At 37.9% G+C, this 23,590-nt stretch overlaps 2 protein-coding genes across 8 annotated transcripts in view; one reads left to right on the forward strand and one right to left on the reverse strand.

The window, feature by feature from the left end:
* The window catches only part of LOC111149003 (E74 like ETS transcription factor 2), a 101,031-nt gene extending 88,844 nt beyond the window's left edge, over positions 1-12,187 (forward strand). For 2 of the 7 annotated variants that reach the window (XM_022505874.1, XM_022505876.1), the window contains 5 exons: positions 718-891; positions 4,075-4,161; positions 8,223-8,415; positions 9,271-9,618; positions 9,953-12,187. In XM_022505874.1, coding sequence (XP_022361582.1) covers positions 718-891; positions 4,075-4,161; positions 8,223-8,415; positions 9,271-9,618; positions 9,953-10,580 — 1,430 coding nt within the window. In that variant the 3' untranslated portion in view covers positions 10,581-12,187. Of the gene's footprint in view, positions 1-717; positions 892-3,669; positions 3,709-4,074; positions 4,162-8,222; positions 8,416-9,270; positions 9,619-9,952 lie in introns of all 7 variants that reach the window. The other 5 variants (XM_022505875.1, XM_022505877.1, XM_022505873.1 and 2 more) reach the window with 4 other exon arrangements.
* Positions 12,188-20,238: 8,051 nt separating this feature from the next.
* Positions 20,239-23,590, reverse strand: part of LOC111149080 (nocturnin) — a 30,110-nt gene continuing 26,758 nt past the window's right edge. Inside the window, exon 3 of the mRNA XM_022505987.1 lies at positions 20,239-22,636. Within this exon, the coding sequence (XP_022361695.1) occupies positions 21,801-22,636 (836 nt within the window). The 3' untranslated portion in view covers positions 20,239-21,800. The remainder of the gene's footprint in view (positions 22,637-23,590) is intronic.

Raw genomic sequence — 23,590 nt, forward strand, 5'->3', positions numbered from 1 at the left:
ATATGTCATATTCTGATTATTCATGCATATTGGAAGGAAGCTGGAGCACCATTATTGTATATAATAGAATACCAAATGGCAGTTTCTATATACTGCTTTTGAGACCCAAAACATCAGGACTGTTACATTAAGTAAAATTTTAAATATTGGAAGATGAGATTCAATGGGCTTTAATGAGCAGGTTTTCCTTTTCTACATATTTTGAAATGATCTATAAGTGCTTTCTTTTCACTGAAGACACACATTTATTAAATGTGTTTTTTATTGTGTTAATGTGTTAAATGTTTTAAATTTTATAACATGTGGATGTATTACCTAGTTAGAGAATAATGCTGGGTATCAGGAAGGAATGTAATTACTAAAGAACTCACATATAAGTATGACTCTGATATCTTATTTTCAAATGTTTTCCCAATTGTCAAAGTAATTCAAAGTCTTCTACAGTGAGCTTGAAAGTACTTAAAAATATGAAGAAGGGAGGTGATTCCTCATAATCCCCACATGGATTACAGGATTAACTTCCTTCAAGCTGATTTTCTTTGCATTTATTTCCTTACATACTTAAGAATGTATTGCATATTCAGCAAGTTAACTTTAGGCTCTTACCCTGCTCTGATAAATTGTTAAGAAACCTCACCTCTACTAAATATTGAATTGTCCGCATGAAGAAGTATTGATGGGGGTGGGAAATTTTAATTTTTTGACTTTTTTTTATAGTGGAAGTTTTTGTCCCTCCTTGTGTATCAACTCCAGAATTTATCCATGCTGCTATGAGGCCAGATGTCATTACAGAAACTGTAGTGGAGGTGTCAACTGAAGAATCGGAACCAATGGATACCTCTCCTATTCCGACATCACCAGATAGCCATGAACCAATGAAAAAGAAAAAAGGTAGAATATATTTATAAATTTATGGAAAAGTGGGTGAAATTTTTTCTGGTATTTTTTTTTTCCCCGTCAAGGGACATAGGAAAATACATGCTATAGATTTATGATTGATGTTATCTTTACCTAGGTATTCTCAAAGAATCAACAAACTGAGATTTTAGTTTTGTGTTAACATGTTCATACTTCTTAAAGGAGCTAGTATTTGAGCTCTAAAGAAAGTTGCCTGGAAATGGAATTACAATAAATGTTGGACAAGCAGAAGGAAGGTCAGAGATTCACTGCTTGTCTGTCTGCTTTCTGATCTTTTTAGGTACTTGGTTATTTTTTAAAAACTCTTTATTTTTTAATTTTCTCTATTTTTAATCTTTTTTTTTATGGGCATTAAAATAAAAAGCCCAGTATTATTTTCTTCTTATACCTTCTGTCTTAAAACACCAGTATTGCCAATAGGGACTTTTAAGTGGAATAAACTCACTAGTGGGTAAAGAGCATTTCCACTTACTATTTGACTCCTGCTGAAACTTCTCACACCTGATGGGTGAGGCCCCACACACCTCTGACATCCCTAGAAGATGGGCAGAAGTGGGTCCTTTTCCTGTTTGAATCAGAGGTAAAACTTGAAAGAAATTAAATTCTTATAAATGGGTACTCATCTAATTCCACTTTCTTCTATATCTCTTTCTTCACATTTTACAGTAGGAAAAGCAAAAATAAGAAAACTTGTGTTAGAAATAATGGTATTTTCTTTCATTTATTAGAGGTATTTCAGATTGCTGTGATGTTGGTGTGTCTGTGCTTATTACTGTGAGGGACACAGTGAATAATGAGATTGAGTCCCTTCCTCATGTAATAGATTACATGTATCTTGCGAGAGGTATGAATGAAAGAATAGAAGGAAGAATTACTTCCTGCTGTTTAAATGTTTAAAGACAAAAGGCATACATATAAGTAGCCCTGATTACCCACTTACCCACTGTAACCTTTGGCTGGATTTATTTGATAGGAGCTATTACAAAACACAAATTTTTTAGGTTTATTTTTTAAGGAAGAGGGAGAGCACACACACGTGCACATGTGCACACACGAGCAGGGGGTGGGGGCAGAGGGAGAGGGAGAAAGAATCTTTTTTTTTTTAAAGATTTCATTTATTTATTTGACAGCGATCACAAATAGGCAGAGAGGCAGGCAGAGAGAGAGAGAGAGAGAGGGTGAAGCAGGCTCTGTCTTGAGCAGAGAGCCCAATGTGGGTCTTGATCCCAGGGCCCTGAGATCATGACCTGAGCGGAAGGCAGAAGCTTAACCCACTGAGCCACCCAGGCACCCCAGAAAGAGAGAATCTTTTTTTTTTTTTTTAAAGATTTTATTTATTTATTTGACAGATCACAAGTAGACAGAGAGGCAGGCAGAGAGAGGGGTGGAAGCAGGCTCCCTGCGGAGCAGAGAGCCCGACTTGGGGCTCGATCCCAGGACTCTGGGATCATGACCCGAGCCGAAGGCAGGGGCTTTAATCTACTGAGTCACCCAGGTGCCCCAGAAAGAGAATCTTAAGCAGACTCTGTGCCCAATGCAGGGCTCAGTCTCATGATCCTGATATCAAGACCCTGGCCGAAATCAGGAGTCGGACACTTAACCAAATGACCCATCGATGTGCCCCAAGAAATTTTTAGATTTGAAAGAAGATGGAAAAAACCATGAAAAGCAGATGAATGGGTTCATCTGCCTATGGGATGTTGGTATGATAGAAACTAGGAAATTGCCAATTTAATATTAATTTTATATATTTGAGAATAGATGATCTTAATGACCATTTAAAAATTATATATAATATATATGTAAATATACATCCTTAAGTTCGTTTGGGACATACAAAGTTAGGTAGGTTATTTTTGAATAGCAGAGCCTTCGTTTTATTTCCAGAGCTTCTAACATACTAGTAGGTGTCGTGAATCTGCAAGAGAAGGTAACATGCAGTGTTCTAAAAGTAAACTTGACTGTAGAACGTTGTTTACTACTTATAAATGAGCTATTTCTTAAGTACAATTTGGGAAGTACTGCTTTATATAAAAATAATCCTTTTTGGACTAACATTTCTATGAAGGAAGTCGATTTTTTTTTTTTTTTTTAATTTGTATTCTTAGTATTACTTAAATTGAGAAATTAATCTCTGTTCTAATAAGGAAACCAGTGAACTTCCCCTTTTAATTTTTGCCAGAGCACACCTTATTGATTAGTTATCATAATGAAATCCTCGAATATAATGGCTATGTATTTTGAAATAAAACGCTTTGATTTTTAGGTCTTTATTTAGCTCTAAATAATCCTTGCTAATGAAGACCAGAGTGACATTAGAAACCCCAGATGTATGACAGTCACCAGATTAGTAATAATGTATTTAATCTGCAAATTATAATATACTTGACTATTCCTAGCCTTTCTGGAGGCTTCACCTCATCTGCCAGCATTCTTTTATCAGTGCTGAGGATTGAAAATGCATTTCAGCCTTATACCTTCTTTAGTATAAGTATTGCTTTTCTGTTCACTGTGGGATGCTAAGTCTGTCTGGGAGAGCCCTTTTGGTAGAAGTGAAGAGAAGCAAAAGGAAGGGCACGCTTTTTAGACATATAAAATAATTAATTAATTGAAAGATTTTCTTTTATCCTTATAATGTACCTGCACGTTGAGGTGGGGAAATTTGAACACTTATGCTTAAATTCTGGTGAATGGATTGGCTCAGAGCAGTAGAGTGTTTAAAATAATATCTTTTACTTTTCCTCATTTGAGCTCAAAGGGCTTCGCAGATAATCAGATCCTCTGCAATAGGTAGGTAAACTTTTTTCTAACAATCTTGTAGAACAGAAAAAAAGTTTGTACTAGAATTTGTTTCCATTGCTGCATTGTTGGAAGAGGTTAGCAAATTGAGGCTCTGACCAAGTAAATAATAGGTTGGGTAGTACCTGACTTGCTCTATACACTGAAATTACTGCCAACTAACTGCTGTAATTTAAAATTGCAGAAGTGCTTTTAATGCTCCTTTTCAGTGCAACTTTCTATATACACTGAGTGTATTAATCCACAAATTAGTGTCCAGTTTCATGAATAAATGTGTTATCAAAGAGTCTGCTAATCATGCTTCTGTTTTTTTTTTCCGTTTTCAATGTATGGTTTCAATCTTTTTTTTTTTTTCAGTTGGCCGTAAACCAAAGACCCAGCAATCACCAATTTCCAATGGGTCTCCTGAGTTAGGTATAAAGAAGAAACCCAGAGAAGGAAAAGGTAATTCGGGGAGGGCTGTTTGGGAGGTGAGATGACTCCCCCCGCCCCCTTGTGGATATTTTTGCATTTGTAAGAAAATGATTTCTAGTACATGTACAGATGGAAGTACTGTCTTTGGTAATAGGCCTCAATCAGGGATATTTGAGCGTTGCCTGGGGAGCTTTTTCCTAGTTCCTACCCACTGAGATTCTATAGCCATAGATACACTATAGGGGTGTAAAAGGCAGTTAGGCATTTGTGTTTGGAAAGGTCATCTAAAGTGCAGTCTGATGCATAGCCTTCTTAAGAGCCATTGTTCGTAGGGGAGGTACGTATGTGTAACAGCACTCATCCTCCTAGAGCCGCTCAGAATTGAAGGGGTTGGGTTTATAACTAAGACTTACTTCTGAAACATAATTTCTTAACTGATAGAATGCAAGAATTCTCAAGGCAAGCTGAATTTTATTTCCTAATCAACCAATTCCAGTCATATCAGGAATTAGAACAAAAACCTAACATAATTTTGCTTTAGAATTTGTATACTTTCCTTAAAAACAAAAATTAATGATAAGCCTCCTACATTCTACACTCTTGTTGGATGATTTCAGGTAATATTTTAGTTATGGTTTTAGGTGTGTTCTGATAATCTGTAACCAGAATTTATCACTTTCATGAATGTTTTCAGACCAATATTTAATAGTTGGATCCATTTTGGAATAATATATTCAAAACTTCAACAGGTGGTCTTAACATCTAATTTTAAATAAAGCAAAAATGAAATCTTTAGTAAAAAAAGAATATTTTTCTCCAATAAGGCTATCAACAAATTTAGACCAAAAAATTCAGTTACATTGAATTGTTACTTATTCAGAAACTGAGAAACTGATTTGGGACAGATTTAGGATACTTCTCTTCTTTGTCTTTGGTCATTTTACATTTCTAACATCGTAGGTTTTGTCTTTTATGTTGAAAACTTTAAAACTGGGGCGCCTGGGTGGCACAGTTGGTTAAGCGTTTAGCTCAAGTTGTGATCTCAGGGTTCTGGGATCGAGTCCCACATCAGGTTCCCTGCTCAGCAGGGAATCTGCTTCTCCCTCTCCCTCTGTTGCTCCCTCCCCCACTTGTGCTCTCTCTTGCTATCGTTAATAAATAAATGAAATCTAAAAAAAAACATTAAAAAACTTTAAAACTTACATAATAGTAAATATTAAAAAGCTAAACCATAAATATACAATTACTACTTTTTTTTAAATAATTCCCATCATCAGTGGTCTCTTGTACTCAAAGATCTGATACTTAACACTGGAGGAAAAACTTTGTGATGACTGTTTTTGCCAGTCAGAATCACCTTTTATTAAAGTTTCAGTCTTTTATTGTCAAACTTGAGGCAACATGTTGAATTGCGAAGATAAAAATCCAGTTGGGAACATCCGACTGCCTTAGTCGGTAGAACCTCTGATTCTTGATCATGAGGCTGTAAGTTCAAGTCCCACATTGGATGTAGGAAGTACTTTAAAATCTTTAAAAAAAAAATGCAATGTTTCTTCTATAAAAGGCAATCTAAATGCTGATGTCTATTATACGCTTAGTGAACTACCTTATCTAGTAAAGAAGGCTTCCCTTTCTGAATGTTTTCCTTAAAGTGAGGTATAGAACTTTCAGTTTTAACTTGAGGATGGGAACTGGGGTGGAGTGAACACCCAAAGACAACCCGAGGAATATTCAGTCTCATTCCACAAACACGGATGCTTTCAAATCCCTATTATGTATGTTTAAGGCATTGTTTTTGTTACTCAGAAGTTTCTTTCAGAGTAAGCTCACTTTTCTATGTCCACCCATAGGGCCTGATAATCTTTTGATCACAGAAATGTCCCAATTAAACATCTTAATGTAGTTGAAAGTTATATAATGGTTTAATAGTAAGAGTTTTTACAAAATACTGATGCTGATGCAGTGGGATTTCAGAGATGCAGACAGAACATTGTAAAGTTGAAGGTTCATCTTTTTAGGTCAAGAGATGCACACTGTTCTCAACTATGGCTTAGTAAATTTGTTGGATTTTCAGAGAATTCAGAATGAAAATGAAATGCCTGAGGAAGAGCTTCAGCATTTAGACTCAGTAGCAGTAGCTTAGTTCGGAAGCTTCCTACCCTTAGAGGTCCTTCTCACAAAGCCTGTAATTTGGATCTAGATTTGATGATAGTAAAGAGATAGTGAGCAGGAGCCTAGAGCTGACCTGGTGACTCAGTGGTGGTGTATATATTCTAATTTTCTCCTTCTCAGGGTTCTTTTCTCTTCTTTCATCAGTTTAAGAATCTCTGGCCCTAGAGGCTTTATACAAAGGGAATAAAAGAAAAACAGCATTCTGAAAATTTCAGCCTGATCTCCCCATAACCACTGTCCACTACTTGCCCATCTTCCACTCTCCGAAGGGAATGAAAAAAGAGTCATGCTTTCTCTTTTTGGGATGAAGTTCCTTATCTGAATCCCAGATTTGCTCTTTTCCTCTATGTAAATTTTAGTCATCTTCCAAGTTTTCCCGTCTTAGCAATCCATTGTTTTTATTCCTGAAATCCCATTTTCTGTCATTCATTTGGAATATAATTATGCATTGCTTTGTGATCATGTGTCGTTTCACAAACTATTACTTCTTTTTTGTATTGTTAACTTGTCATTTACTTTTCTTTTTCCTTCCCAACTAAATTGTAAATTCCTTGAAGCAGGTACCAAGTTTTAAATGCTCTTCTGTATCCTCTACTACACTTAAGGAGCAATAGTGTATGATGAATAACTGTGTTATTCTGCAGAAATAGCTCATTTTCAAATTTTGCTAGTCATGTCATCATATGTTATATATAGTTAGCATTTGATGAATACTGGACTAGTTAAAGGAATTCCCATGTTACTTTTTAGTGTTTCTATGTAAGGAGTTGGTATTTTAAGACTGAAGCACAAATGTATTTACTCAACTGTTCATATATAATAAAATCCTAATACATAGCTTATCTTCACGATACTGGGTATGGTCAGGAGAAGGAGATTAACAATTAAAAAAAAAAAAACCCTGTTTTTAGAGGAAAGTAGGTCACATTGATCATCAAATCCAAACTGACTAGTAGACGTCCAGAAGATAAGGAAAATATAATGTTTAAAGGGTCATGGGTAATTTGTACTTTATAAGACATGTACTTCAGAGTTCCTGCATAAAGGTGAATCAAAGAAAATATATCAAAGAAAAATACGTTTCGGGGTGCCTGGCTGTCTCATTCAGTGGTGCATATAACTCTTGATCTTGGGGTTGTGGGTTCCAGCCCTCTGTTGGGTGTGGAGTTCACGTAGAAAAATAAAATCTTAAAAGTTTTGCACATTTCACTCTGTATTGCTTGCCTTTTCAACAATTAAGTGCCTCTTGATGAATTTTGATCATAGAATTGGGGCTTATCATATAATAAACATACTGGTGCAAATAAATTTATTCATGGTTTAGTTCTATGTAAATTAATAAACTGGATTCTGTTTAATTCAGGTTCACTTTGTACTGTGCATTATGCCTTTGCCTTGCCTCTGCTGAACTCAAAATTTAGGATAGGGTGATGTATAATATTCTAAAATCCAGGACCTTTATTAGTATCGTAACAGTAAACATAAATAGGATATTATTTTTGAAAACCAAACAGGTATGTTTAGGATGATGTTATAATGAAATATAGTATATCTATAACTTACTAGGCAACACAATTTGACAGTATATAAATGATTACTCATATAGTCAAGTACTTAGTGACAGACTCTTAGGACATTTTACCAGTAGTTATTGAATTTTTGTCCAGGTTAATTAAGTATTTGCCTTTTTTGATCAAGGGTGTGAGTGGAGACAGAGGCAGAGAGGGAGAGGAAAAGAGAGAGAATCTTAAGCAGGCTCCATGCCTTACGTGGGGCTCGATCTTATGACCGTGAGCAGAAAACAAGAGTTGGACACTTAATTGGTTGAGCCACTGAAGTGCCCCTAAATATTTGCTTTTAATTATGTATTTAATTATATCAATGAAATTTTAATCGATGTCTTACTATTTTTTTCAAAGGAAACACAACCTATTTGTGGGAGTTTCTTTTAGATCTACTTCAAGATAAAAATACTTGTCCTCGGTATATTAAGTGGACTCAGAGAGAAAAAGGCATATTCAAGCTTGTGGATTCAAAGGCTGTCTCTAAACTTTGGGGAAAGCATAAGAACAAGCCAGATATGAACTATGAAACTATGGGACGAGCTCTGAGGTAGGAACACAAGAGAATGAATTATTGAATAAAACCTGTATACCTCTGTATTGTCTATTAGTTGTTTAAAGAGAAACTCTAAAACCCCCTTTTTATAAGTTTTAATTTGGTGGGATATTCTAAGGAGTTTCTTAGGTTTGGAGGTAGATGGAGAGAAAGATTTTGGTCTCGATGTCTGAAATTTCAGTCATCACTGGAAACCCTTTTTGCAGAAAAATATGCTTTTGCACTTAGGACTATTCCTTAATAAGTTGCAGGCCTTTAAGGAAATTAAACCCAAATGAAATAGTTTCTAATACAGGTTTTTAGTTCCTATGAATTTGTTATAATGGATTTATCTTAATATGAAGTTTTCTCTTAAGTTTTGTCATTTGAGAAACCTACAAAACTTTGCAGTGTACATGGCTTTTTCTAATTAGTGGTGTTTGTAAATGGACACATAGTTTTTATGACAGTATTCATGTGTCCCACAGATTTCTCTCTACTAAGCACCGTTTAAGTAATTTTTCTACATAACGTCAGATTGTTTTTATAACCTGTGTAAATCACAGTTGAATTTTTACTGATGCCATAAGATACAGTAAAATATTTGGTATTAGGTTGAATTACTTCCTTTAAGAAAGAGAACTTGTAGCTATTTTAGAACCCCAAAGGTTAAAGGACCTGTGACACCAGATTCCAATTTCATTCTTATCTAAATTCTTAGCCTTTTACACAATCCCCAGCCAGTGAGAGCTCCTTCTCCTCTCTAACAGGAATAAGTGAATGTTTCTGTTAGTATCCATTCAACATAGTGTTTTGGGGGGGCAAAAAAATGTAATATAATTGATTCATTTAGTACTGTTTCCATTACAGATACTATTACCAAAGGGGTATTCTTGCAAAGGTTGAAGGACAGAGGCTTGTATATCAGTTCAAGTATATGCCCAAAAACATAGTAGTCATAGATGACGACAAAAGTGAAACTTGTAATGAAGATTTAGCAGCAGCTACTGACGAAAAATCATTAGAACGAGTGTCACTGTCTGCAGAGAGTCTCCTGAAAGCAGCAGCCTCTGTTCGTGGTGGAAAAACCTCATCTCTGAACTGCTCCAGGACAGAGAAGGGTGTAGCTAGAGTTGTGAACATCACCCCCCCTGGTCACGATGCTCCATCCAGGTCTCCTACTACTACCACATCTGTGTCAGCAACAGCAGCTCCAAGGTCAGTGAAGGAAACCATGTCCCTTTTTTAACGTTGGCAGCCTAAGAATCCGCTGTCCTCAAGACTCTGAAAAGTGCTTGATCTTTTAAGTCTGTTTTATTGTTAAAGTAGAGGTCTTAACTAACCCGAATTGTTTTCTTACGGTTTTATAGATGGAACTTAATGTGGGCATGTTTTTAAAATATATTTCGTGGTATTTCATATTCTAAACCATCAGTGCACCTGTAAAATTTGGGAGCATTAGTTTTGTACATTATAGGCTTGCATTCATCTTTTTGCCTAAGAAATCTGTTGTCTAACTTAACATTCAACCAATTTTTTTTGAATCTACTAGGACAGTTCGTGTGGCAATGCAAGTACCTGTTGTAATGACATCGTTGGGTCAGAAAATCTCGACTGTGGCAGTTCAGTCAGTTAATGCAGGTGCACCGTTAATAACCAGCACTAGTCCAACAACGGCAACCTCTCCAAAGGTAGTTATTCAGACAATCCCTACTGTGATGCCAGCCTCTTCTGAAAATGGAGACAAAATCACCATGCAGCCTGCCAAAATTATTACCATCCCAGCTACACAACTTGCACAGTGTCAACTGCAGACAAAGTCCAATCTGACTGGATCGGGAAGCATTAACATTGTTGGAACCCCGCTGGCTGTGAGAGCACTTACCCCCGTTTCTATAGCCCACGGTACACCTGTAATGAGACTATCAGTGCCTACTCAGCAGGCATCTGGCCAGACTCCTCCGCGAGTTATCAGTGCGGTCATAAAAGGGCCAGAGGTAAAATCAGAAGCAGTGGCAAAAAAGCAGGAACACGACGTGAAAACTTTGCAGCTGGTACAAGAAGAAAAGCCAGCAGATGGAAATAAGACAGTGACCCACGTAGTGGTTGTCAGCGCGCCTTCAGCTATTGCCCTTCCTGTAACTATGAAAACGGAAGGACTAGTGACATGTGAGAAATAAGACAGCAGCTCTACCGGGGACTTTAGACGCAATGTTAGTGATAGTACTAACATAAATATTTGCAAGGGAGGTCATCAAGCAAAGTCAAAAGACTTTAAAACCTTTTTAATGCATATAAGAAAACAATCAGACTTAATGGAAATAAATTACCTATCCCATGTTTCAGTGGGAAATGAACTACGTATGTACGGAGATGCTGACAGAAAACTGCCTCTTACAGTAGGAAACAACTGAACCCGTCAGTAAGGAAAAGGATTGAAAGGGACCAAGCAACTCACTACAATATCAAGTTACACTAAGACTTGGAACACTAACATTCTGTAAGAGGTTATGTAGTTTTCAGTGGGGAGGGGTTGGGATGGGTGATCTCATTGTTACATATAGCAATTTTTGATGCATTTTATATGCATACCAGCAATTATTACTGTGTTCACACAGAACTCACTTAACTGGTGCTATGTGAAGACTGCTAATATAGGTATTTTAGAATGTGAATTGAAAATGGATCCAAAAGCTTTTCAGAAAGAGGATAGCAAAAAAGATCTAGTGCGATTTTTTTTTATATCATATAGCTTAAGCTGATTTAAAACAAAGGCCTTAGACTAATTTTCAGTTTTCTTTATTGAAATAAGCTAATGGCTTGTTTGTGTAAAGCTTTTTTATTAAAAAAAAAATTTTAAAAATCTTGTACCTAGCACAGTATTGTTATAGAATTTACATGTAACATTTTATATGGTAGTTTAAGTCTGTCAGTTTCTTAATTGTGGACAAATTAACAGTTGGCTCTGGCCTTCTGCTGTATCCTGCCTGTGTCACTCACTTAGCCCTGGCGTCTGTGCAGACATAGCAGTTTCAGTTCTACTGTCACTTGGAAGTTCAGGCTCAGCATGAATTTTTGTCAGGTAGCTCTAATACCTGGTGTTTTTGTTTGTTTTTTTTTCTTTCTTCCTTCCTTTTTTTTTTTTTTTAGTTCAAGTTTAAGAGGGAAAGTACCAGTGTTCAGATTTGAACTATAATAGTTTGTATATTCAACATTTGAAGTATATTCTATTTTGTTGTACTCTTGTTTCAAAGTGTATTCAAGTAGGTTTTCTGAAATATAGAAATGAAATTTATGTTGTGTTTTGGTCTCTGGTGATATTTATAACAATATTCAAAAACTAGTATAGAGACACAGTTTTAGTTAAGTATAGAAGTCTTATTTCTCCTTCCCAAATACTGTGTGAAGAACTTTTCCTTCTGTTTGTTCCATTACATTAATATTTGGCAAATATCTGCATGTTGCCACTTATTTTCTAATTACTATCATGAACTATAATGTTCTACTTACCATGAGTTTATTATTTTAATTTTGGCCACACTTGTATCTATATTTCAAATCAAACCAATTTTTTCTCAGACAGACCTTTTGAGGGTTAAGAAGATCAAGTAATACTCTAGCCCTTTTACAAATTAGGAAATGGAGGTACCAGAGGGATTACAAGAATTTCCTAATTTCACACCAAATTAGGTCCTGTGACCCCACATCTTAATGCTCTTTCGACTACAAAGAAAAGTTGTCTATTTTTACATCTTTTAGAAATTTAAATAAACTGATACTTAATGTTTTGTGGCCTTCAGTTGTGCATTCGATCAGATACTACTTAGGTCTACAGAGATTTTTATAACAGCCCCCTTGGTAATTGTTTCTTTTCCATAAACATAATCTGATGGTACTTTTTAATAAAAGCTCAAAGAAAACTCACTTGATTCTTACCCCACTTGGGAATTAAGCTCAAATTCTACTACTCTTAAGACATTTCCTAAATATTTCAGTTTTCTTTGGCACTGAATTGTATTGTCCTTTTTTTTTTTTTTTTTTTGCACTATGGTTTCCTTTCTTTAGTCATATTCCATGGTATTTTTGGAGAGCAAAAAATATATAGCTTATTCCATACCTACACCTTTCCCCAAATGCTGAACTTACTGGACACTCAGACATGTGTTGGTTTTGGTAACATACTTGCGAAGAATCTAAGTCATGTCCTATGGAGGACAGCTAAAGCGACTTAAATTTTGAGTGAATAATCCCCCCCACACTATATTATTAGTTCGTCCTAACTGGGTTAAGTCAGACCTTCCTAGCTTGCTCCACCACTCTACACAGACATTTCTGTCTCTTTCAGAATAACTATACCTAAGGTCTAGATTTGGAAACATGGACACAGTATATATCAGATCAGTGTTTTGCTGCTTAAAATGATCAGTGGTATGGCTTTTTAATCTCAACCCTTTAAAACTGTAAGCCATCATAACTTTTTCTGTGTACAGTGTACAGTATATTGGAGAAGAACAATGGCTTGATGCCCCTATGTAGTCCAGCCTCACTAGGGCTTTCGAACAATAATTAGCAGTCTGTCCATTTATTCTTTAGGTCTTCTTCCAGCAACAATTCCAGCCTTACTACCCTGCTTAACCAAATGACCGGTAAACCTCTTTTATAGAGAACATGGAGGTCCAGAGCTGTACTCCCTCCATTTCTGGACCCTTTGCTTTAAGAGCATCTACTTACTCTGGCATCCATCCTTACCCGTCTGTTTCAGGAAGGAGGCAGGTGTGTCTTCCTCCTGTACTCCGCCTTCTTTTCATACCTGCTTGTTCTCCTTGTTCCAACAAGTTTTACAGTCTATTGCTCTGTCTCTTTGGTAGCTGAATTCTGGCTTAAGAGAAACAGTTCTCATTGAGGTCCAACAGTCCAGTAGTAAAATCAGACACTTCATTTTTTCATGTGATCTTGTGCCTCAGCCTACTTAAAGATTCTTTGGTTTCCCATGACATCCTTCTTCTGGTTTAATTCCTGCCTTGACCAGTCTTAGTTCGCTTTGCTCTCCTTCAGCTTCCCGTTTAATGTTAATACTTAGCAAAATTCTGTCTATGGGTCTCTGACGAATTAATATGTTAAGGATTTAGAATCAGTGCCTGGCACTCTGTTAAGTGTTTACCATCAGGATTTCACTTCAACTTTTAATGGATACATAATTTCATCCATGCCTTTGGTTTTTACTACCAAATGCCTGGAGTTTTAATACTCAGATGGGTTTATCTAATTGCATATAAATTCCTGATTTCCTCTTTCATGTCCAGTTAAACTCTGTTCTAAAATCTGTTCTTCTTAGCTCAGTAAATGACATTACCAGCAGTCCAATACTCATGCCACAAGAAATCATTCTAGACACCTTACTTCTTACCTCCAGTCATTCACCAAATCCTATTGATGTTACCTTTTAAGTAGCTTCCTTTCCCATCCTCCCAACCTTTACTTCTGCTTGTCACACCAAGCCTCTCTCTGCTCTTTATTTCTAATGCTATAAGGTGAGAGCATTGTAAAATGTAGATTTCATCACTCCCTTGGAATTGCTTTAAACACTTCAATGGTAGGGCGCCTGGGTGGCTCAGTCGGTTAAGCATCTGCCTTCCGCCAGGTCATGATCCCAGGGGCCTGGGATTGAGTCCCGCATCGGGCTCCTTGCTCAGCAATGCTTTTTTCTCTCCCTCTGCCTTCTCCTCTTGCTTGTGCTCTCTCAAATAAATAAAATCTTTTAAAAATAAATTCTTCAATGGGCATCTCTTACTAAAAACATAAAAGTTCAGAGTATAACATTTAAGTCCATCGATCTGAACTCTGCCTACCTTCCTAAGCTGCCCTCCCTTGGTACTTAGTCATCTCTGGGCTACGGATATTCCAGGCACCCATACCTCACTGGGCCATTCCAACAGATAGCTACTCTCTGGACCACTCTGCTTTCACCGAGATACGCGTTCACTTTACTGAGTTAGAAGTGACAAAAATAATTTCTGAAATAGGCTTGAAAAGGGAGTGGTCCACTTTGAATCCTGAGTCTAAAGACTGAAAAGTATAAAGTATGCGAAGACAAGGGTTATGGGAGAAGAAAAAAGAACCAGCAGTGGAAATGAAGGACTGTTCACAGAGAATTAACAGCACAAATGAAGTAACATTTCCAGATCTGGTGGGCAGTGCTATCAAGTGTAGCAGGAAGGACTAAGCAAATAAAGCTAAAGAAAAGGCCAAAGTTTGTTGATACAGGGGAAATAAAGGACAATTCTAGCAGAGGGGTAGCCCTGAAGGCAGAATGTAAGGGATGGGACACCTGGTGCATTTATCTCTGATCACTGTATATAACAGCTAAACTTCTACACAAAGAACATTTTGGCTTTGGGGTTATTTTCAAAGTAACCTTTGCCCCCCCCCCTTTTTTGTTGCATGTATTGTATTATTTATTTATTTATTTATTTTTTAAATTTTATTTTTTATAAACATATATTTTTATCCCCAGGGGTGCAGGTCTGTGAATCGCCAGGTTTGCACACTTCACAGCACTCACCATAGCACATACCCTCCCCAATGTCCATAGCCCCACCCCCCCAACCCCCCTCCCCCCATCAACCCTCAGTTTGTTTTGTGAGATTAAAAGTCACTTATGGTTTGTCTCCCTTTGCTCCTTTTATTTGAAATCACCTGGCCTTCTCCAAGGCGCTACACAGCACATTGTTTTGGGGAGGCAAGAGTAATAACCCTACTTGAGTTCTGTAGCCATCACTGCAACTTCTCCCTGTATTAGCTTTTTCCCTTTCACAATACAAGCACCATGTGGTTTGATTTACCTGTGCTTCAGCCTCTCTTAAAATCATGTCCCCCATAATTAAAACCAGTAGTACCGGGTAGGAAGTCAGTACACAGTGATGGCCGTCCTAATGAGAATGAAGTTACTATTCGCCCTTTGCAAGCGTGCTGATGTGCCCTTCTGCACCACCCCTCCAGAGCTTTGAAAACCTAAGAGCAGCAGGGAGACGGATTTGATTTTCATCTAGTTCACTTTTTAAGGGACCGTAACTATTTTTGAACACTGCAACTCAGCAGTAAGGCTGAGTTCAGGACTTAAACACAATATGTTACAACTTCTAAAGTGAGAACTTATAAACAGAACATTTTATATTGCATATTTAATGCAAAATACTCCAGGGGCTCCTGGGTGGCTCAGTCAGTTAACCATCCAACTCGGTTTCGGCTCAGGTCATGATCTCGGGTTGTGGGAAGGAGCCCGGTGTCCAGCTCCATGCTTGGCGTGGAGTCTGGTTGCGATTCTCTCTCCCTCTCTTTCTGACCCTTCTGCTTGTGCGCTTTCAAATAAATAAATTTCCAAAAAAAAAAAACCCACAAAAACCTTCACATCAAAAACAAAACAACTGTAAATAGGCTATAAACCAGCAGTTGTCTCCTCCCAAGATAATTGCTTCTTCCCATCCCGTTGTAGTACTATGTCTAACTCTGAGAAAATGTCTATTTTAGAACTTTGATGAAGTAATACCATCACTGTCATTAACAGGCAAAATACATTTTGAGTTGTAGGACATTCATTCACTCTAACACAACAGTAATTTTCCTGTCCACTAGAATCAGATCACAATGGGAGCGAGAGCCAGGCATTGGTATTTTTTTTTAAATCCCTCTGGGAGATTTCATTGGTGCCATCAAGTTTGGGAACCACGCTGCCATATAGATACAATCAAGGAAAGCTTTATGTCCAAGAAGCTGTGTCGTAACATAGGCTTTTCTAAAATGTTCAGTGGAAAACGGCAGTTTGAGATCTATCTATTAATTATTAAAATGGGCTTCTGAAAAGCCTTCATACTATAGATTACATCAATTCTAAAGTCTCGTCCTCATATTTAACATCTCCTTAACTAGGATGAAAAAGTCCTACAGAATGGTACAGCATGTTCGTGTGCCTTGTCCCTTTAAGAAATTATTTTGGGGGGCGCCTGGGTGGCTCAGTGGGTTAAGCCGCTGCCTTCGGCTCAGGTCATGATCCCAGGTCCTGGGTTCAAGCCCCACATCGGGCTTTCTGCTCAGCGGGGAGCCTGCTTCCTCCTCTCTCTCTGCCTGCCTCTCTGCCTACTTGTGATTTCTCTCTGTCAAATAAATAAATAAAATCTTTAAAAAAAAAAATTATTTTGGGAAGCTATATACCAATGCCAACAATGCAACCATTGTTCAAAATACTTTCGAATTGCTTCCTGGAGCAATGCCTAAAATTTAAAACACAACAGGCAAGTTTTTTGCTGAGGAAGATTCTGGTTTTAGAAATAGCCAAGTCACTTGAGGTTAATAAACTGATGTGAATCAAGCTAGGTAATGCCATATTTGGTTCAAAATGAGAGGTGGCTATTAAATTCGCACTGATTTTGAGACCTTCATAAAACTGGATATGGAAGTAGTTGCAAAAATTTGCAAAAATATTTGGGCTGTGGCAGCAGAAACTCAAATCGTGTTGAAGTGCCTCAGTTTAATGTTTTTAAGAAACCTTAGAGATTTCCTGGTCTATTGCCTGTATTACAAATAAAGAAACTAAGTTACAGGAAAAGATGGGCTCCTCACTCTCAGTTCAGCTGGCCAGTGGCAGATCTAAAAACAGAACTCCTCCTCTGCCTCCTCATTTAGTTTTAGCCTCAACCTATATTCCCTCCCATCAAAAAAAAAAAAAAAAAAAAAAAAGGGCAGGTGGGGAATGGAGGTTAGTTTAGGAGTAAGCCTAGTCTAACGTGTAATGATCCTTTTTTTTTTTTTAAAGATTTTATTTACTCATTTGACAGACAGATCACAAGTAGGCAGAGAGGCAGGCAGAGAGAGAGAGGAGGAAGCAGGCTCCACGTCGAGCAGAGAGCCCCATGCAGTGCTCGATCCCAGGACCCAGGGATCATGACCTGAGCTGAAGGCAGAGGCTTCAACCCACTGAGCCACCCAGGCACCCCTGATCCTCATTTTCTTACAAACTAAATTTTAAAATGTTGCAGAATTTTGTTGTGTGTCCTCTTCAGGTTCACCAGTCTATGGAAACCAAAATGAGATGTTGGACATATATTCCCTGTGCCCAGTCTTCCATTGTCTTTCTTGATTGGTGTTTCTCTGTATTATAGGTAACATTACAGATAAGAGAACTCTAATCCTATTTTGACATTCTTCTACAAAAACTGTCTCCATCTAGGTGTCTGAATCTCTTTCATGTAGCAAGAAAATTTATACTCTGCTTTATTACCAGAACAATTTCAGATTTATAATTTACATAATCTAAGAATTAGTGAAAGTAAAAAAAAAAAAGGTAAAAGAAAATTGGACAAAGAAAAGAGAAGATGGCAAAAGATGAAAGCATACAGAGCACATACTATTATAACAACGTGAAGTGTCATCCAGTAATTAAAATTCAGCTATAAGGTTGGGTTTTGAATGTCTTGGAGGCAAAGCAAAAAAGGTAAGTTGATCAGTAATGAGATCCATGTAATCCAGTTTACCAGCTGCTTGGAAGCAACAAAACTTTTCCTAGCATTCTGTCAAGAGGAATGGCTGGGTCCACATTGGCTAATCTTAGGTGAATGTTTTCTTAAACGTGAGCTTTCCACAAAAATCTAGAGAACAAGGGTCTGGAATTATGAATATTTTGTTTTCTCACACTTTTACCAAAGTAGGGTTGACATCCCCTCATGAAATTAAGAACCAGATCACCTACAACCTCACATATGCTTGGAAGAACAATTAGGAAAAAATAAAAATCTTGCCATTCTATGAGCCCCTCACCTATTTGGGGCTCAAGTTTCTAACCCGATTTGTTCTGCATTTTCAAACTGAAAGCTGATTATTCTTCGAATAGCGAGAGTCGGTTGTTAAAACATCCACGAATATTTCAAGATACCAAGTACAATGCCCTTCCCTTTTCTTGCTTTGAAATTTTGAAGCAAGGTTCAGTGACTTCTGTGTATATTTTATGTAACAGTTGATGATATTATTTTACAAACATCTCACAAATCTATGGGGTTCAGAGCAGGTGCCAAGCAATCCTCTGTGGATGAGAGAACTGAGGCCCCAGAGATGGAGCAACTCATTCAGAGCCACGCTGGTCAGAGTTGTCTTCACTAGAGCCTGGGCCCCTCTATTTGACGTTACTTGTTCTCCCCTCCCTTGTTTTAGAAGCCCAAACTCCAGTGCTCTCCCACTCTGGTATGTAGCCCCTCTAGATGAAAGCTTGCCTGTGCCGTATTTTTATACATGTCCTTAAAAAAAGCTCTTTCTGCAAGTACATTCATTTTTTTGGATGCCTTTCCTTTTCTAAAATTGAAATCAATTAGGATTATGAGCATGTGTTTTTATCTCTTTTTAGAATTTATATCTTGGATATAAACTTCCTGAAGCCTAAAACACATTATCTAATTATATGCAACATTCCTGTGACTATTATAAAATCTTGGCTGTTTTAAAAAATGACTCCAATATAGAATATTTGCACCAATTTCGTTTTCTAGTTTGAAACACTACTAGAGTAACTGTTCTTACTGCTTCCTTCTAAAGAGAAGTATGCAAACAGTAACAGATATTCTACTTTTCAACTACTTTACTGTAGCAGAGTAACTGAGATCTGTTCTTCCAGCCACAATCTGGCCTCCGTATCTTGCTTCTATTCCGTATCGCGTAAAGTATCTGCCCTATGTGTTTGACCATTTTTCATTGAACAGATCTCTTCCTCCCACACATACCGTTTTGTCTCTCTTGTCTCTTTTGTCCTCACTCAAGGCCAAGGGAGCATGTTGGTGGGGACAGAAGCAAGCATTCTGGACCAAGAGAGACGTAGGCCTGAATATTGGCTCTCCTATGGCTAGCTATCACTCTGGTCAAATGATCTGATGTTTTACACCCCATTTTAAATTAAGAGTACTTGTAGAAAAATTAATTCAGAGTAGTTGAAATGATCGTATTGAAAGCTCTCAGAGCCAAAGGTAAGGAACTCAAATATTAGTTTTTCCTTATGTATATACACCATTATCCTTTGCTCAAATGAATGAAGTGGTCATTCCTATTCCTTTTACCTTGTAGAAGGGAATCTACTGAAATATGGCATGGAGGAAGAAAAAATCCACTGCCACTTTCATTCTCTCTCCAAATATGCAGTTTACCTTCTCTTTTAAGACTCTTATTATGACCACAACTAAAGTATTATGTGATATAAAAGGAAAAGCTGAACCAAAAGGTACACGGGGGACAGAATAAGAGAAATTCATTAAATGGAACATGCCTAAAAATTGAGAATACAGATTTGTTACTTACCATTCTGCTTCTGGTTACTCTGACAGTCCATAAGGAAAAGGTGTCTATAAAGACTTAAAAGGAAAAATAAAATATGAAGTACAATCCAAGATTTAATATACTACTAAAAATTGTTTACATAAAATGCTCACATAATTCCATTTTAAATAAAGACAAAATACAAAACCAATGAACAGAAGTATACTGCTGTAACTCCAAAGGATTCCTCATAAGGAGAGTTCCATTATAATTTCCACCCTATTTCCTTAATTTATAGGCACATTACAATTGCACACTATTTCCAGCTTTTTTCCTCATTAGTATTCCCAGCCATCCCTAGTCTAACCCTCAACCCTAGTCTAACCCTCAAGCCTGTTAATTCATATACTGGTGGACAACATCTGAAATGCAAACATTATTTTGGCTTTCATTCTCATCTGTATTTGCTCTCTCACAGCTGCTGTCCTTTCTCTTCAGGTTGGTGTACTCGGCGGCATGCAAACAATATTTAATGCCTGTAGGAATCAGTATTGGGTTTCTCAATAGCTGATATGATTACCATTATCACGCTAAGATTTGAACCAAATGACAGTTTGTACAGATGTTCTTCCTGTTGCCACTCCTTCCAGGAAGCTCCAAGATGTGTAAACAACGTACTGAACACCTTGCTGGTTTCAAAAGTAGCTCTAATGCAGAATACCTGGGTGAACCATTTTGGGGAACTCCAACAGTGATGCCTAGAGATATTACATAAGCATAGCATAGACGACTTCAATGTGCAGCTACAGATCCACTTAAAAAATGAAGGTCTGTGTGTAAATGGATACTGTGGGTCACTATGTTAACAGTATGAGAAGACCAAATCTCCTCCCAGATTCTTTTTGGACTAAAAAGACAAGATATTAAAATCACTGGCTTTAAAAGACCATTTATTATTCTTAAATATTTACAACTCATGGGTTAAAATATTTATCAATTTATTACCAATAGGTTATTTGTTGGGATTTTGCTTGAAAGGGGCTTCACCTGTTATCTCGCACCACTTTTATTTCTTATGGAAGAGAATTCCAGGTTATCTTTCTAACTTTTTACATTCTTCCTTTCTAGACATTTTGAACTAGCCACCTGGCTATCAAGGAGGTTTCAAGGATAGCCTCGTTAATGGGCTTTCTAGTCTCCCACCTCTGAAAAGAAGGCCCCACTCACTTTCTTAGCTACTGCCATGTAACAGCTCCTAAAGAACCTAATGTTAAGAGCACAGTCCAATACAAACAGATACTGAGCGACCGCAGTGAATACCACAGCGTTCCAATGGAAAGCTAGAAATGTGAAACAGTGATTCGATAATGAAGACTGACTGGCCATGGAACCTCTTTTAAGAAACACAATAATGGGAACATGGACGCGCAGTGAGGATTACTTTGAAGAAAGTATCAAGGAGACCTGATATTTCCACTTAAATAAACAAAATAAAAAAACCCCATCAGGCTAAACAGTCCCTTTGTACACTACTATTGTTAGACCCCAAATAAAAAGATCTTAGAGATTTAATAAAATCACTATAAAATACTCTCTAACTTATGTTTTGCATGGTTTTAAAACATTCACAATGCTCTTAATCATACATGAAAATATAAAAAAATAAATATTGCCATGCATATCTTGCTGACATTTTAAAACCCCACAAATAAATAACTTGAAATGCTATCTAGAGAAATTGCTCCTGTATACTTTTTGTTAATTATGGAGGACTCAAGCAAGTCTATTTTTATATAGCATCCTTCAACTGAAAAAGCTATTTCTTTTATAAAATGCCTAATTTTTAATGCCTGTCAATGATCAAAATGTAATGCTAAGGGAAAAAATAATTCAAGCCAAAACTGGAGTGCAAACACTTTTTTTTTTTTTTTTTTTGCTGTAGGTTTTAATGGAAAAGGTTTGCGGACTAATGAGATTCCTTCCCAAGGGCATGCTGGAAACATGGAAAATGACGTTAGAGAAACTGAGAATCCTTCCTCAGGCAACTTCTTATCCTATTTCAGTCCTGAAACATCCCTGGTTAAGACTCTTGTGATTAAAAAGACAAGCATTTATAAAAGTCCGTCGGGCTCCTCATTAAAGCTGAAGTCACACACTAGAGACAGGTGGTCTGAAGGGTAATTAAAAGATGGTAGCCGGTTGGGTCCAATCTGTTCTTCAGTGAGCAAATCAAGAGCTGACCTCACACTGAGGGCATGTTTAGAATACCAGATATAATCCAGGGTATGCCTGCATTCCCCTGAGGTCCGGATCTTCCAGGTAGTATACGGAGGTTCTGACTGCCCATCAGCACTCAACAGCTTGTAGGCACTGTTCAGGTTGAGGCTGGAGGAAGCAAAGTGTTTGTAGACCTCCTCTGTTGGCTCTGCATTGAAGTCCCCACACACGATAAGTGGAATCTTGGCTCCTTGGGTGATGTTCTGCAGGTTCTGGAGGAGGTCACAACCTTGAGCAGAGCGAAATCGTTCCCAGCCAGTACGTGCTTTTAAGTGGGTGACAGCAATGCAGAACTGTCGGCTGGACTCCTTGCACTCTAGAGTTTGTGCGATGGCCACCTGATTGGTTTTCAGTGTCATGGCCGTCAGCCTAATATTGGCACTGTTGACTAGCTTGAATCGGTTCTGGAGGAAAAACAAGGCACAGCCATCTGGCCCATTGTTATGTTCTACATCTAGACAAGGTGACCAGGGCTTTGGGAAAAATGTGCCTTGATAGCCCAATCTACTGAGGAGTGGTTGGAAGGTGTCAAAATAGTGGTCCACCTCTTGGAGGCACAATATATCAGGCTGGTAGGCTAGGATTTCTTCGAGGATGAGACATTTCCTTTCTTCCCACTTGAGTGCTTCCACGGGGCATTGTACAAAGTTGTCTTTTCCTTCTCCAAGAGCTGAAATAAAAAAGCCAGTCAGCTGTCACAGGCACGTAGAAATCATGGTGCTACAGCTAAGTACCAGACGTCTCCTTCAGTTTGACACTACTCAAGACCCTCACAATGCTTTCTCTCTTTCAGATGCTTCGGGTGATTCTTGCTGTCTGAACTGTATTAACCAACCAAACTGGGGCGCCGAGGTGGCTCAGTCAGTTGTGTCCGACTCTTGATTTTGGCTGAGATCATGATCTCAGGGTCATGAGACAGAGCCCCGCATTGGGCTCTGCTCTGAGCGTGGAGTCTGCTTCAGATTCTCTCTCCCTCTACCCCTCCCCTGCTCATGTGTGTGCATGTACATGTGCCCGCTCTCTCTCTAAAAAACCCCAGAACAAACAAAACCTACCAAACTAAATAAACTCTTAATATCCAGATAAGGCAAACAATTTATTTTTCTTTATATTAAAACTGTTTCATAGGACTATATTTTAAGATGAAAAACCTTAAGTTTGAGCCTTCAACAGTGGTTTTTTTTTTTTTCCTTAAGATTTTATTTATTTATTTGACAGGGATTATGAGTAGGCAGAGAGGCAGGCAGAGAGAGAGGAAGAAGGAGGCTCCCGGCTGAGCAGACAGCCCGATGCGGGGCTAGATCCCAGGACTCTGGGATCGTGACCTGAGCCGAAGGCAGAGGCTTTAATCCACTGAGCCACCCAGGTGCCCCTTCAACAGTGTTCTTTACAATCCCAGGGACTGAAACTACGTCAGATGAAGTAATACATTTAACTTTATGTGCTAATTTATTTTTTTAAGATTTTATTTATCTAAGAGAGTGCACACACAAGCAGGGGGAATAGAGGGAGAAGGAGAAACAGGGTCTCCACTGAGCAAGGAGCCTGATGCAGGGCTGGATCCCAGGACCCTGGGATCATGACCTGAGATGAAGGCAGACCCTTAACCGCCTAAGTCATCCAA

The sequence above is a fragment of the Enhydra lutris genome, unplaced genomic scaffold, assembly GCF_002288905.1.
Source record: "Enhydra lutris kenyoni isolate GAN:26980312 unplaced genomic scaffold, ASM228890v2 scaffoldscaffold21, whole genome shotgun sequence".
In the NCBI taxonomy this organism is placed as follows: Eukaryota; Metazoa; Chordata; class Mammalia; order Carnivora; family Mustelidae; genus Enhydra; species Enhydra lutris.